The 16,687-nt window shown below is 33.7% G+C and overlaps 2 protein-coding genes across 51 annotated transcripts in view; one reads left to right on the top strand and one right to left on the bottom strand.

The window, feature by feature from the left end:
- nme4 (NME/NM23 nucleoside diphosphate kinase 4) overlaps positions 1–10,018 on the top strand; it is a 56,385-nt gene extending 46,367 nt beyond the window's left edge. Inside the window, exon 7 of the transcript XR_012398211.1 lies at positions 9,325–10,018. The gene's annotated coding sequence lies outside the window, so the exon portion shown is untranslated. The remainder of the gene's footprint in view (positions 1–9,324) is intronic.
- The window catches only part of nfixb (nuclear factor I/Xb), a 287,289-nt gene that overhangs the window by 25,132 nt on the left and 245,470 nt on the right, over positions 1–16,687 (bottom strand). For all 50 annotated transcript variants that reach the window (XM_009299287.5, XM_073943533.1, XM_073943519.1 and 47 more), the window contains 2 exon segments: positions 15,035–15,162; positions 12,130–12,204 (listed from right to left, as the gene is read on the bottom strand). In XM_009299287.5, coding sequence (XP_009297562.1) covers positions 12,130–12,204; positions 15,035–15,162 — 203 coding nt within the window.

Genomic DNA, 16,687 nt, shown 5'->3' with positions numbered 1-16,687 from the left:
TGTGGATTTAATCAAACAGGGTTTTCTTCTGCTTAATCGTCATCTAAAAAAAATTTGCTTCTTAAATGTTACAAGTGGTTGATGAAAATGCTAAAAAAAATAAAATTAATCTACAGATAAGACAATGCTAGGGTAGATTTTGGTTGCCGTGAAGTATAGAAAAGCCAGTTGCACAGCAACAAAAATGTTTTTTAATTAGTATTTTGGTCTTGTTTTCCAGCAAGAACGTTTTAAAACAAGAAAATGTATTTTGCCAGTGAGGTAAGACAAATTGATGTACATTTCTGTCTTACCCTATTGTCAAATATTTATTTTTTGCATAAACATGACTAATTTTAAATATAACTTCTCTAAAACTAGATCTCATTGGCCATTTTACTGATTTGTAGATAATTAAACCGGAAAACCAGAAGAAATACTGCTTAAAGAGTTAGTTCGCCCCAAAAATGAAAATTCTGTCATCATTTACTCCTTTATAAGATTATTTTTCTTCCATTAAACCTGAAATAAGATCATTTGAAAACTGTTGAAAACCTGTAACCATTGACTTTCATAATAGAAAAAATAAACAACATGGAAATCAATGGTTACAGGTTTTAAGCGTTCCCCAAAGTATCTTCTTTTGAGCACATTAATGAAAGTCATAAACATTTGAACCAGTGTGTCTCAACCACGTTCCTGTAGGAACACCAGCTCTGCACATTTTCCGTGTCTCCTAACCAAACACACCTGATTCAGATCATTAGCTCATTAGCAAAGACTGAAGAAGCTGTAATGGGTGTCACAGACCATAATATGCAGTGTTGGTGGTCTTTCAGGAACGTGGTTGAGAAACACTGGTTTAAAGCACTTGAGGGTAAGTAAATAGTGAGCATGTTTTCATTTTGGGGTGAACTAAATGATTTGGTTTGTTTGCCGTGCCGACAGTTCTAGGCTGCGAGCTTTGCTTTGAAGCAGTGGAGTGCAGGAAAGAGTGGGACAGGGTCGGGACAGGGCCGGGAAGGGTCTCTATGCAGCTGTAAGTGGGAAAAAATAGATGCCATGACAGCAGATCCCAGAACAGCTCTCGTCAGTCTGTCTGTCTGTCTCAATCACCAAATCTCAAAGAAAAGTGTCAAAGCATCAACATCTTGCATTTACTTTATTTGTCAGGTTTACGAGTGATACGAAAGAAGAAGAAGAAAAAAAACACAAGTTATTAGTGCTTTATGAATGCATTCAGTACTGGTACATTGCTATATGTTGGCATGTTTTTGATTCATAGTACGTAATGTTCACAGAAGCTTCAACAAAAAACAACAACTGTAAAATGGTGAAATGGAGCTAATTCCTTATGTTTATATAGAGCTTTTTTGGACACTCAAAGCGCTGTACACATTTTTGGGAGGGAATCTTCTCATCCACCATTAGTGTGAGCATCCACCTGGATGACGCAACAGCAGCCATATTGCGTCAGACAGCTGACAGCACAGCAGCTGATTGGTGGAGAGGATACAGAGTGATGGAGCCAATTGTGATATGGGGGTGGTTAGGAGGCCAAGACGGACAGAGGCCAGTGGGCAAATTTGGCCAGGATGCTAGGGTTGAACCCCTACTCTTTTTTTTTAAAGGACATCCTGGGATTATAATTTAAATGATCAAATTTCTGTTTAAATACACATTATTAGGAAATTAATTAACAAAGCTGCATTTTCAGCATCATTACTTTAGCTTTCTAAAGTCACAAAACTATTTAGAAATCAATGTAACATCAGTATTTGCTACTTTAACAGTTAAATAAATGTTTAAAACAGAAATATTTTTTGTAAAAATGGTTATATTATTTTGTAATATCGGTTAATCAATCAAATTAAAAACATTAAATCAAATTCAAATATTACAATTAGTTCATGCTTCAGCCACCCTGCATCATAAAGGTCAAGACTCACAGGAAAAAAATAATGAAAGAAAAGACTGAATGTCTTTAAATCCACAACATACTGTAATAGATCAACAATTTATGTCACAAGGTGAAAAAAAAGAGATTGTCTGCATCTGAAATTGCATATTTCCATTCTATATAGTATGCTAAAACCAGTATGCAAGCCGAGTAATATGTCTGAACTCATAGAACTCAAAATACAGTATGCGAGAAGTACCCAGATGCTCTTCTACTTCTGACGAGATTCTGAAGTGCTTATCTTTAGCTTCCTCCACAGGTTTACAATTGAATTTAGGTCAGGACTCTGTCTGGGCCACTGCATAACATTAATGTTTTTGTCTGCTAACCATTTTCACAAAAACTTTATGTCAGAATTTCCCAGGGGTAAGTATAAATTCAGGCTTGACTGTTTATACATGCGATTCTGATTTATTTGACCAATAATTTAGGCCGATTGGCTGCGTCCGAAATCGCATATCTCCATACTGTATTGTACACTAAAAACAGTATGCGAGCAGAGTAGTATGTCCAAATTCATAGTATTCAAAAAGCAGTATGCGAGAAGTACCCAGATGACCTACTACTTCTGGCAAGAGTTTAAAATGCTTATCTTTAGCTCCCTCCATAGATTCTCAATTGAATTTAGGTCAGGACTCTGGCTCGGCCACTTCAAAACGTTAATGTTTTTGTCTGCTAACCATTTTAACAAAAACTTTATGTCAGAATTTCCCAGGGGTATGTATAATTTCAGGCTTGACTGTTTATACATGTGATTCTGATTTATTTGACCAATATTTGAGGCCGATTGGCTGGGTGCGAAATTGCATACTTCTATACTATATAGTACGTTGAAAACAGTATGCGAGCCAGGTAGTATGTCGGAATAGTACCCGAATGACCTACAACATCCGGCGAGATTCTGAGGTGCACATCTGATGGACGGTACACTATTCCATGATGCACCACAGGAGAATTCATGAATGGAAGTGAAGAGATGCAACTGACAAGGGTAGGTCACGTCATGATGACAAAATGGCAGATGTAGTATGTCAATTTTCATTCATACTAATCACATTCATAGTGTATAGAACGCTCTTTTCTAACAGCCGAGTAGTACGTTTAAATTCAAATACAGTAAACTGAGTAGTAGGTGACTTCGGACGCAGCCATTGTAGTTTGCGGTTTACAAAACAGTGTATACAGTACAGCCGTAAACTGTACAAGCAAACAAATAACCCATAATGTCCAGACATACAGTTTTTAAAATCAATGCTGTGATCTATATACCAGTTTAGTAATCCACAAAAAACTCACTAGAGCCGCTAAACTCAACATATAAATACGCGTCCATCATCACACTTCACATAAAACCGATTCATTAAAGCCAACCGAATCAAACAACACGCTCTCACAAACCAAATGCAAGTGAGTAAATAAAGGTTTATGCAAACTGACACACAAACACCTTGAGGAGCAAATCTGAGGCCTTGGCTTGACGTTTAAGGGCTGAGGGGAAAAAGCCCAACACACAAGCACTTCTGTTTCCCGGTACACTCCAGCCAGAAAAGAGGAGGACAGGCAGCAAGCTGGAACGTGCGAAGGATGAGGGAAATGAAAGCAGAAAGTATGCGATGGTTTGCTCTTCTCGTATATAACGCCGCATTAATGTGTCACCCCCGATCCTATAAATGTCAAAGCCAGGCCGCAGGGCTGCTAGTCAGAGCTGTCCCGCATCTGGCAGCAGCAGCAGACTCGCACAGTGACCCAGAAACACGGTGTCACGACCCGCCGAGGAAAGGAAAAGGAGTTTATGCCATCAAATCCTGTGGCTGCTTTGAGGCAAGCTATTATTACGAGTGGTGATTTAAATAGCCAATTTAAGATGTTTTTGAGCAGCGTGAGGAAACCGCTAATCGGCTAATTTCATGTTTCAGTGTATTTCTGCTTTTCTGAAATATGTAGATACACTTAAAACAAAAAAGTTGTGTCAAAAAAAATCTGAGACAGAGGGAAAGCGCATTTTTAAATCACATTGTGAGAACTACTGATAAACTTGCCCATAAATAAACCAATCATAAATTCTAGTTTAGTAAAAAAGGACAGCGTGTTTGGAGTGTAAAATGTCCACTTTTACAGCATTATTAAGTACAATATTTCTCTAAATCACTCAGCGCATAAACAGTCAAGCCGGAAATTATTCATACTATTGACAAATTCCTACTTAAATTTACTTTTATTCAACTATTCAATGTTTTTTGACTGGAAATGACACGGTTTTCTCTTATATGATAATAAGATACACACACACACACACACACACACACACACACACACACACACACATACATATATACATACAAGGCTGCTTAAAGATGCCTCTTATATGGAGAAGGAAGTCACATGCATTTCTTAGGTGTAAATTTTTCCACAGACTTCAACAGAGTGTAAACATCTTGATGGTTCTGTGGATTTCGTCCATGCAAACTGATCTTATTTTGTACTTTCTATTAGATTCAAGTCAGGTGATTGGCTGAGCCTTTCTACATGTTTTTTTTTTTTCTTTCTCTGAAAGCATTTGAGAGTTGCCCTGGCTGTGTTTCTGATCATTGTCATGTCCACTCTGGTCTTCATCATCCTGCTAATGTACTGTAGATGTTGGACTGAAGCAGCTAATATTATTTACAATGAGGAAGGGCAGAGGGTAGCTGAATAACTCCAGAGAGATTTCAGCTGCTGTCTGGGCTTTCCATATATTTCTAAACCTTCCTTTCTTCATGTGTTTGATACTTTTTTCATGTTTCATTTAATTTTTTTTTATATTTGCAAATAAATAAGATTTGTTTTATTTTCATATACAGTATGTCTCTCTTTTGTTGTTATAAACATCTGGTTAACATTTAAAGTCAACAGCACCTTTATAAATATGTTTTTTGAGAATAATGGTGACGTGTTCAATACTTATTTCCACCACTGTGTGTGTGTGTGTGTGTGTGTGTGTGTGTGTGTGTGTGTGTGTTCAGATAAGGTCAAAATTATTAGCCCCCTGTTTATTTTTTTCCCATTTTTTTTTTTAAAGGAGAGCAGATTACTTCAACATATTTCTAAACATAATAGTTTTAATAACTCATTTCTAATAACTGATTTATTCTATCTTTGCCATGATGACAGTCAATAATATTTAACTGGATATTTTTCAAGACACTTTTATACAGCTTAAAGTGACATTTAAAGGTTTAACTAGGTTAATTAGGTTAACTAGGCAGGTTAGGATAATTAGGCAAGTTATTGTATTATGATGGTTTGTTCTGTAGAATATCAAAATAAATATAGCTTAAAGGAGCTAATAATTTTGACATTAAAATGTTTTTTTGGCCCAAAAGAAAAACAAATAATACTTTCTCCAGAAGAAAAAATATTATCAGACATACTGTGAAACTTTCCTTGTTCTGTTAAACGTCATTTGGGAAATATTTAAAAAAGAAAAAAAAAATCAAAGGGGGGCTAATAATAATAACTTTAACTTTATATATATATATATATATATATATATATATATATATATATATATATATATATATATATATATATATATATATATATAAGAAATGTGTTTATAAAATATATGTAAGTTTCTACAAATAAAATAGTGCAAACTGCTTATTTTGTCTTTTTTTTTGTGCAAACAAAAATCCTACAATACTCTATAATAATCCAAAGATTGCAGATTTTATTTGCTAATTAAAATATCTACTTGAGCAGTGCAAAAAACACGCCCAAATGAATATGCTGGGGGAAATTAACACATCAAATTTGAATAAAAACAAAATAAAAATCAGTTTTCTCCAAGTGCTTCGATTTCCCCCACAAGTTCAAAGACATGAGCTGTTCACCTTATTCTTCACTGACGAGCGGGCGCTGCCATTTGAATCTTTTTGGCTTGAGACTTCCGGTCTCACTCACTTCCATTCATTTTTAGACATTAAAAACGGCTCGTTTTGCTGTTTGATGTTGCAAACTGATATTTTCTTATTATATTATTCTACTTGGTCTGTATAGTCATGCAAACATTTGTTTGTAGGGCAAGTAGTTTGACTGTTTTCTGCCGTTTATTATTCCTTGTCATTTCTCCCGTAGGCGACTGAATCGGAAGTTCTAAGACAATCGCGAAAACAGGCGCACTTCCGCATTTTAGAATAAGGTCAGTAGGTGAATTGGGAAGTGTATGTGTATGAATGAGTGTTTATGGATGTTTCCCAGTGATGGGTTGCAGCTGGAAGGGCATCCGCTGCGAAAAACATTTGCTGGATGATTAATAAAGGGACTAAGCCGAAAAGAATATATTCATTTTCAGGGGGGTGGGGGTGTGGGGTTACTCATTTATTCTACGTTCTGTGAGTAAATCTAATATATGTCTGATTTCAATCTTTTATGAACACACAAATACAACAACACTCCTATTATTAATGAGATGACAGAGTTAGATTTAAAAAAAAAAAAGGTTTAAATGTAAACATATGCATCTCTGTACTGTGCTGAAAGCCACTGGCAGCCAAACAGCTTCAGAGTCACAGCATGTGACAGTATGGATGATGTGTGTGTGTGTGTGTGAGCGTGTGGTAAATGATGGGTTATGTGTTATTGCAGTGTAGTGCCAGACCCGACACTCCAGCAGACTGGCAGCCAATCAAATGCTTCATGACCTTCCAGTCTCGCCACGCTAACAAGCTGGACGACAAACAAACCCTGACCTGTCGAAAAAAACACCACATATGACGAGTCCTCACACCACACAAACACACTCGCGCACTCGCGCACGCACATGCACAGTCAAACCAGCAGAGAGTCACACAGATCACTGCTACTATGAATTTACACTGATCTTACACACCGTTACAACTTTTCTGTTCATCAATTAATAAAATAGAAAAATAAATAGTTACAGATTTAATAAAATTGTTCTAGATTTACTCATCATGAAAAAACAAACGTATAATTTAGTTGAAACTAAAAGCATTTCATAAATACTGTAGATTTTATATTACAGTATATATATATATATATATATATATATATATATATATATATATATATATATATATATATATATATATTAATTTAATAAATCATTAAGTTTGAAGTTGTTAATTCAATCATTCATTCATTCATTAATTGTATAACTCACTCATTCACTTATTTCACCCACTCATTCCTTTAATAAATCATTAAGTTTGAAGTTGTTCATTCATTCACTCATTAATTGTATAACTCACTCATTCACTTATTTCACCCACTCATTCATTCAATAATTCTTTAAGTTTGAAGTGGTTAATTCTTTCACTCATTAATTGTATAACTCACTCATTCACTTATTTCACCCACTCATTCATTCAATAATTCTTTAAGTTTGAAGTGGTTAATTCTTTCACTCATTAATTGTATAACTCACTCATTCACTTATTTCACCCACTCATTCATTCAATAATTCTTTAAGTTTGAAGTGGTTAATTCTTTCACTCATTAATTGTATAACTCACTCATTGACTTATTTCACACACTCATTCATTCAATAAGTTTCACCCACTCATTCATTCAATAAATCATTAAGTTTGAAGTGGTTCATTCATTCACTTAATTGTATAACTCACTCACTGACTTATTTCACCCACTCATTCATTCAACCATTCATTAAGTTTGAAGTTGTTCATTCAATCATTCATTCATTTACTCATTTGCTCACTCATTCATTCAATAATTAAATATATAACTTATTCACTCCCTCATAAGTTCTCTCACTCATTTAAATCATTTGTTCAACTGACACATACATTCCACTCATTCATTCATATTAATTTACTCATTCAGTAACTTAATCATTAATTTTTTCAAATCATCACTCATTTATTTACAAATTTTTTTTATAACTCACTCATTGACTTATTTCACCCACTCATTCATTTAATAATTTATTAGGTTTTAACAACTCATTTACTCACTCATTAGTCCACTCATTCACTTATTAGTTCAATCACTCGTTATTCATTAATTTATAATTAATTATATATCTCACTCATTCAGTCACTCATTAGCTAACTCACTTATTCATTCATTTACTTACTCTTTAATTAAATAACCCACTCATTACTTTGCTCATTCATTTCACCCACTCATTAATTCAATAATTCATCTAATTTGGTTTTTCGTTCATTTACTTATTCATTAAATGTATAACTCACTCAGTAGTTCATCCATTTAACATCCATTTGCTTATTAGTCCAATCACTCATTCATTTAATAATTAATTATACATCTCACTCGTTCACTCATTAGCTAAATCATTTATTAAGTTACTCATATACTTACTCTATTATTACATAATTCCCTCATTCCCTCATTTGTTCACTCATTAATTCGATAACTCATCTAGTTTGAAGTTTTTCGTTCATCCACACATTCATTAATTGTATAACCCTCTCATTTATTATTTCACTCATTACCTAGTCCAATTGCTCATTACCCATTCATTTAATAATTAAATACATATCTCCCTCACTCACTCAATAGCTAACTTCACTCACTCATTCCTTCACTCACTTAATAATTATATAACTCACACATTCACTCACTCATTAATTCACTCACTCATTAATTCACTCATTCATTCACTAATACATTTATTCTTCCACTCACTCAATGATATAACTCACACATGCACTCATTCATTGGTTTACTCATTCAGTCACTCACTAATTTACTCATTCATTCAATAATTGAATATATAACTTATTCACTCCCTCATAAATTCTCTCACTCATTTAAATCATTTGTTCAACTCACGCATACATTCACTCATTCATTTATATTAATTTACACATTCAGTAACACAATCGTTCATTTTTTCAATCATCACTCATTTATTTACTCATTCATTCACTCCTTCAATAATTAAATATATAACTCACTCCTCAGTTCACTCAATCCATTTACTCATTAGTTCACTCATTCACTTAGTGCACTCACCCACTAATTCATTCATTCACTTAGTCATTCTAAAATAATAACATCCATTTATTCACTCATTAGTTCCCTCATTCACTCTGTCTTTCTTTCTTTCCTTTCTTTCTTTCTTTCTTTCAGTCGTTCATTCATTCATTCATTCATTCATTCATTCATTCATTCATTCATTCATTCATTCATTCTATAACTCACTCTTACATTCATTCACTTACTCATTAATTAACTCACTCACTCATTCATTTATTCATTCATTCATTCACCACTCATTCATTCGCTCCATCACTCCTTTGTTCACTCATTCATTTATTTATATAACTCACCCATTTATTCAGCCATTTATTTACTCACTCTTTCATTCATTCCCTGTGTGATCTTCTCAACATGAACAGATGTGTCAGAAGCAGATGCACAGACAGACGGAGCAGCACAGCGTACGTAGGTGAAGGAGAGTGCAGCATGATGAAGAATACGTGTATGAATGGCTGCTGGTTTGCGACACCAGATTCACCCTCTCTGCTCAGCCAGAGCCTCATTCAGGTAGTGAATCACCTTTGGAGCGAAGCGCCACCATCGCCATCAGCAGCGGAACAGATGTCTCCTGTAACCCAGCGCTGTCGACACATGGAGCAGCCATCTGGACTGTGTGTGTGAGAGAGTGTGTGTGTGTGTGTGTGTGTGTGTGTGTGTTTATTCCCATGACACACGGAGCACCTGAGCATGCTGGCATTTTTTTTTGGTGGGATTTACCCATGTTCCTCTAGATGAGGATGTGTTTATGATGACGTGGGCCGCAGTGATGTGATTAGATGAAGACGGAGCCTCGGGCCTGAACACAAGCTCTCTCTCTCGCACACACACACACACACACACATACTTAGCATGCATTCTTGTGTTTCAGGGGCTGTGCCTACTTAATCTGTTTTTGTGGACTTGAGGGGGTGATAGAGTTGCATTCAAATGTCTGTGCCATTTAAGTCAACGTGAATCATCTGCTTTCATGTATTTTGGGAGTGAGAAAAGATATAGAAAGAGAAATAAATATGTATATACATGATAAATAAACAAATAAATAAATAAACAGCATTTATTTTACTGGCAATTAACTGCCACATACTCAATAATAATAATAGCAGTACTACTTTGATTAAAATAAATGTACTGTAAAAAAATACAAATATTTAATATATATAATAACGTTACGCATTAAAATAATTTAAAAATATTTATTATATCAACATAATATATATTGTATGTAATTTAAATACCATCCAATAATAATAAATATTATAAATGCATTTTATAACATAAAATCTAATAAAATGTGTGTATAAAATATAGAAAAAATTTATAAAACATCAATAGCATATTTAATTTAGTAAAAATCTATTTTAAAATATACAATTATTAATGCATTAAAATATCATATACAAACTATACATTCATAATATATACACTATTTTAAAATACATTATTTTTACTGTTATTATTTTACAAACAATAAATGCATATTTAGTGAATGTAATCATTTTAAATTTTTATATCACAACATGTATAAAAACAAACATACCTATAAAATATCCATTTATAATATAATCATATACATGTATAATATCTGACCTAATTAAACATGCATTGCTTGATTTTCAATACTTTAATCATATTTGTTGACTTTAATAATATACATGTGTTATATATGACCTAATTAAACGTGCATTGGTTGATTTTAATAAATTAATAATATTTATTGACTTTATTTTAAAGATCTACAATAATAAAATGAATGCATTAAAATATCAATATCATATATAAAAATATACATTAATAATATACAAAATATGTTCCAATACATTATCAATTATTATTATTATTTTACAAAACAAATGCAAAAATAGTAAATAAATAATTTTAAGATGTAATATAATAAAACAACACTTTTTGCTGTATACACTGGCAATTAACTGCCACCTTATCAATAATAATAACAATATTATTGTTAATATTAATAATAATAATAATAATAATAATAATAATAGCAATACTACTAAATTAAAATAAATGTACTGCATATAAAACATACAAATATTGAATTTACATTACAATATGTTAAATTAAAATACAATACAAATATATATATAGTCTTATTATTCTGTCCAATTACTTTTGGTCCCTTAACAAGTGGGAGGCACATATGCAAACTGTTGTAATTCCTACAGCGTGATTTGGATGTAAATACCCTCAAATTAAAGCTGACATTCTGCAGTTGAAGCATATGATGTTCGTTTCATTTCAAATCCCTCATGTTGGTGTAAAAAGCCAAAAATATTAGAATTGTGTTGACGTCCAAATATTTATGGACCTAACTGTATGTGTAAGCATATATATGTATAAGCATATAAAGGTAAATTACATTACCTAATTGAAAATGTGTATAAATATGTTTGATTTAAAAAAAAAAACATTATACTTAATTTTATGACATATTTATGACAATTGATTCTAGAAGCTAGCTATAACCTTCACTTGCTCAGCATAACCATGTAAATCTGCCAAACAACAATCGAGCAGAAACCCAAAACTGACCCGAGACATACAGTACACCTGGTGTTGTGTTACAAATCACATTTCTAACAATTTACACAACGCAATGAGCTGCGAAATTGAGCTCATATTTGCACTCACACAGAGCACGTTTCAACACCCTACAGCCCCGAGATCTCATATGCGCACTGAATAAACAGCTGAAATATTGCTCACAGCACATAAACCCCTTTATGCACACACATTCATTAGAATAAATCCTGCATGGAGGAGAAACAAACAAACAAAAAAGGCTAAGTAAAAAAAAAAAAAAATCGACACAAGCCTGCTGCTCTGCACAAACACAATAGCCACGTTCGCGAGTGTTTATGTTTGGTAATGCCATGAAAATCATAGTTTGGACTTCTGCTCGGGTCTGCAGGGATCCGGCGGCAGAATGAAACACACGCAATGACGTACAGAGAGACAGATTTTTTGTGAAGAACAGAAACCAAATGAAAGCACATTCACCCCCGCCACCTCTGAGAAAACAGCAAACCAGACAGAAGAGCAGCAGAGAGAGACAGTGATAAAAGACACAAGTGTGTGTGTGTGTGTGGTAAATACAGCAGTAAATGTATATATGTAAATATAATATGAGGGTAATGTGGTCTAACCATGGTAAGGAAACTGCACGCCATCGGATTCGTGTTTTATCTTCCTCTCCTGCATACTGGCCAAATGGTGTTGCACTGAAAAAACCCAAACAGGGGAAGAGAATAGAGTTAGCAATGAGACGAGAGATGAAGAGATTTTGGAAATCATCTTAAGCACTATATAGTACACACTTTAAAGAATAAAAACATCATGATGTCATAGACGAGCATCGCTTAAATTCTGAAGACTGGTCAGTGAGCATCTGATAGAGCATGAGTGCTGGGGCAGAATTTCTAATAAGCATTGGCTGCGTTGCATTTGTATCATTTCTGTGTAGGCTAGTATGTGAGATCGGAGTGATCAATAGTAGGTGGAATGACATAAACATGACTTTTGTTATTTCCAGATTAAAAAGTATGCATGAAAAAAATACTAGTGCTGTGAAACGATTAATTGTGATTAACTGCATCCAAGATAAAAGCTTGTATTTATATAATAAATACATGTGTATTGTGTATACTTATGTATATTATTATAATTAGTATGTGTATGTGGCATTGGCACTTGAACATTTGAAATATTTGCTTTAATTTATTGAGTGACCAGTGCGAGAAAATAAAATAAAATAGATAAAAACCAACATCACATTAGAACTGCTAAAATGAACTGTCTGCTCATTATGCAACACAATATATGCTTTTCCACACAAAATATCAAGGTAACCATAGTTCCAAAAAACATAATCACAGTTATGAGGCAATTTATTTTCTTCAATGAAATTCAATTCCATAACATTTTGGAAGGCACAATGGTTACCACAATACATACAGTATTTCAACAATTGACATTCAAAACCTAAAATAAAAAGAAAACTGAAAAAGAAATATACAAATCAAGATATAAAGCAATTAAATCCAATAATACAAAGAGGTAAAAATGTAAGAAAAAACTCAATTTAAAAAGTATTAAACAACCTCTTTTATATAGTGAAATTCTGTATGAAAACTGAATTTGAAAAATCTGAATTTAAAAATAAATGTAAAATAGCAAAGATCAATATAGCTTATCTAATCGACCAAAATTGCCAAGTTAACCTAATTAATCACACTTTAATCTGAATACTAGTATCTTGCATAAAATATTATATGCTGTGATCATGGCAAAGACACAAGAAATCAGTTATTAAATCTCTAACACTACTTGACAAAATTCTTGTCTTCAATCCCAGTTGTAAGAGTAACAAATAATAACTTGAATTCTATTTGATCATTTGGAAAAGTGGCAGTAGGTAGATTTTTCAGATGAATCATCTGTTGAACTGCATCCCAATCATCACAAATACTGCAGAAGACCTTTAGGAACCCGTATGGACCCAAGATTCTCACAGAAAACAGTCAAGTATGGGTGAAGGAAAAATCATGGTTTGCGGTTACATTCAGTATGGGGGCGTGCAAGAGATCTGCAGAGTGGATGGCAACATCAACAGCCTGAGGTATCAAGACAATTGTGCTGCCCATTACATTACAAACCACTGGAGAGGGCAAATTCCTCAGCAGGATAGCGCTCCTTCTCATACTTGCTCCTGAAAGCAAAGAAGGTCAAGGTGCTCCAGGATTGGCCAGCCCAGTCACCAGACATGAACACTATTGAGTCTGGGGTAAGATGAAGGAGGAGGCATTGAAGAGGAATCCAAAGAATCCTGCAAAGAGTGCTGCAAGAACACTTTCTTTGCCATTCCAGATGACTTTATTAATCAGTTATTTGAGTCATTGCAGAGATGGATGAATGCAGAGCTCAAAGCTCACGGGAGTCATACACAATATCAATTCTTTTTCCACTGCACCATGACTTTATATTCTATACTGTACATTATTTCTTTCTCAAGATTTTTGTCTAAGCAAAGTCAGACCTTTCTGTCCTAATTAAATCATTAAAAATCAAGGCATGATCATATTTTATTTTGGTAAAATAAGTGTAATCTAGAGGCATTTGCCTTTTATATAAGCCACTTCTGATACCAACTGATCACTTAGAAGTCAAGTTATGTGTTGCTCCTAAAACTTAAATAGGCAACAAGACTTTTGTCTGGTAGTGTATGTTTAAAAATGTACTCACAAATGTTGCTGCTTTAATCAGCACTTGGGAAATACTTGATAAAATTTTATGGAGTGCTATTAAATTGGTTTTTACTGCATATATGTATATATTAGTGTGGTGGGCAAAGCACTGCAAAAACAAAAGCCTAAAAAAACAACAGATTAAAAGTTTAACGAATAAAATTAAAATTCTGACTCTTCACACAGCTCAAATCCACTGTACTTTACAGCACAAACATGAGTCTTGATTGAATCTGACTATTAATTTTACAGTTTAGTTCTGCCTGAGTAAATGGCACACAGGAAAAAAATAGCCTTTAAGAGACAATACTGAATTATTTTCCCCCCACACGGCTTGACTTTACTCTTAAAGTACACATGAAATCAAAATTTCCGATGTTTATTTTGCTATAACTGAGCAAACTGTTATTCTTTAAGTAAACAATTAATTTGTGTAACAAAAAGAGTGTGTTTTGGTAATCTTCAATCAAAGTCTGACCACTTTCTTCGGCGGAGTGTCAGTTCTTCTCTGATGACATCAGTTTGATGGCTTCAGCCACAATATTCTTAACCATGCCCCTCTTACTGTAGGGAATGATGCGCAAAAGGAAAGCCCCGACCCCTACTCAATATTCCATTTCAGTTGGATGTACATCAACATACTAAAATAAAAGTCTCAGTGAGCTTCTGGTTCATACTGACTTTAAGATAAATAAAGCGTTGGTATAAATATAAAGAACTTTACTGTTTGGACATCAGTTGTCTAGATAAGTGAAGATCAAATGCAGTGTGTGAAGAGCCAGAGGGCTGCTGGGTAAAGCGGTCATACCTGCATCGACATCATTGGGCCAGCCGCTGGGCTGTGACGCTCCCGGGGCAGGAGAACGACCCGAGTAGAAGACATCATCCACTGGGCTCTCCATCTCACTGTCATCAATAGATTTACGCTTGTTGGAGCTAAAAGAGCAAAGAGAGAGAGAGCAATTTATTTTAATTTATGTTACAGGTTTGAGTACTGTAAATAACTAACATAAAAAAAAAAACAATTCAGGAATCGCTTGAATGAAATCTCAATTCCATGATATTTGGGTGCACACTACAGTTACCATGACAACTATTCTAATGGATCATCAGAAGGTATAGAACAATGCATTATGAGTGTTTAGGTCAAGGGAGCCTGATTCTGTTTGATCTCTATTGATTTATTTGTATCACATATACAATCATCAGCAATAAATAATGAACTACAACTAATGAAGAATAAACACTACAAATAATGAAGAAAATCATATATGGAGATGTTTTCTTGTTGAAAACATCTCCACAAAGCTGTTTTGTCAACACTTTAGACATTACGCTATATAGAGTCATTCAAACACTAGCTCTAAAGTGATGTTGTGAATTAGTAATGGCTTCTACTGTTCTGACATCAGCTGCAGATGCGTATAAATGGCATAAAAAAAGTAGTTCCTAATCAAAAGGGGTTTTTAAACTTTCCGTGTTTGATTTCCTTATTTATATACATGACTGTGGCGTCAAACTGTTGTTTAAACCCAACATCACACTTGTAGCAGTGCGATATGGCTGTATATCAGCACTGGTGGGACGCTAAGGTATTTTGTTGATGGAAGCTCGTTGATGCCCTTTTAGTTACAAATAAACTCCTTTATTTTTTTTTTATCCATTGTGGATCCGCCACCTCTGGATCCATGCTCGGGTTCTCAAGTTACACTTCACCACTGGAGACAGAATGTTATGGAATGCCTATTTTCAGCCTCCCATATTCACAACTAGGATTTTTAAAGGTATACCTACGTTAGTCCATTTTATTCTTAGTGTTTGTGAGATTAGTGTTGTTACAAAATCTACATTTTAGTTAGTTGTGCAGGGTGACCTTTGTGGTATTTGCAATAAAAAAATACATCTAAGATATTTTTGTAATTTTCATTTTTAAATCGGAGCAACTTAAATCCAAGTCAATCATATCTTAGTGATCAATAAAACTTTCAAAGAAACGAGGCAGAACTGTTCCGTTCAATTTTTTTCTGCAAATAATATTCAGAACAGAAACAAATGATAGTACATAACAGCAAAAACAAAAAGGCTAATAAAGCCATTTTTTTGCATTTAAAATACTATAGTAATCAGTAATTTGTTGTAAAGGGAAATATTTAGGAATGAATATTATATTGTCAATATATTTACAACTCTTCAATAATGAATTACACTACATAATGTGGTATCATAGGTAACTATGAACTAATCGTAATTACCAGAATATACTTTAGCCTTTACTACAGTAAACTAAAGACTTTTTAAATTCTTCTGGGATTTATTTAATAAATTACCGAGAGTGGACTTTCTTTGGTACAGCACATGTACTAAGTATTAAGAGTAGTGTATATGGTAAATTCACAAATTGTGTAACAATATTTTTAAAAATAGCACTGTCCTCACTTTCAAATACACAAAGTTGTTGCCA

The sequence above is a fragment of the Danio rerio genome, chromosome 3 (assembly GCF_049306965.1).
Source record: "Danio rerio strain Tuebingen ecotype United States chromosome 3, GRCz12tu, whole genome shotgun sequence".
Taxonomy (NCBI): Eukaryota; Metazoa; Chordata; class Actinopteri; order Cypriniformes; family Danionidae; genus Danio; species Danio rerio.
Note: the sequence above shows the minus strand (reverse complement) of the source record. Positions and strands in the feature narration are given on the sequence as shown.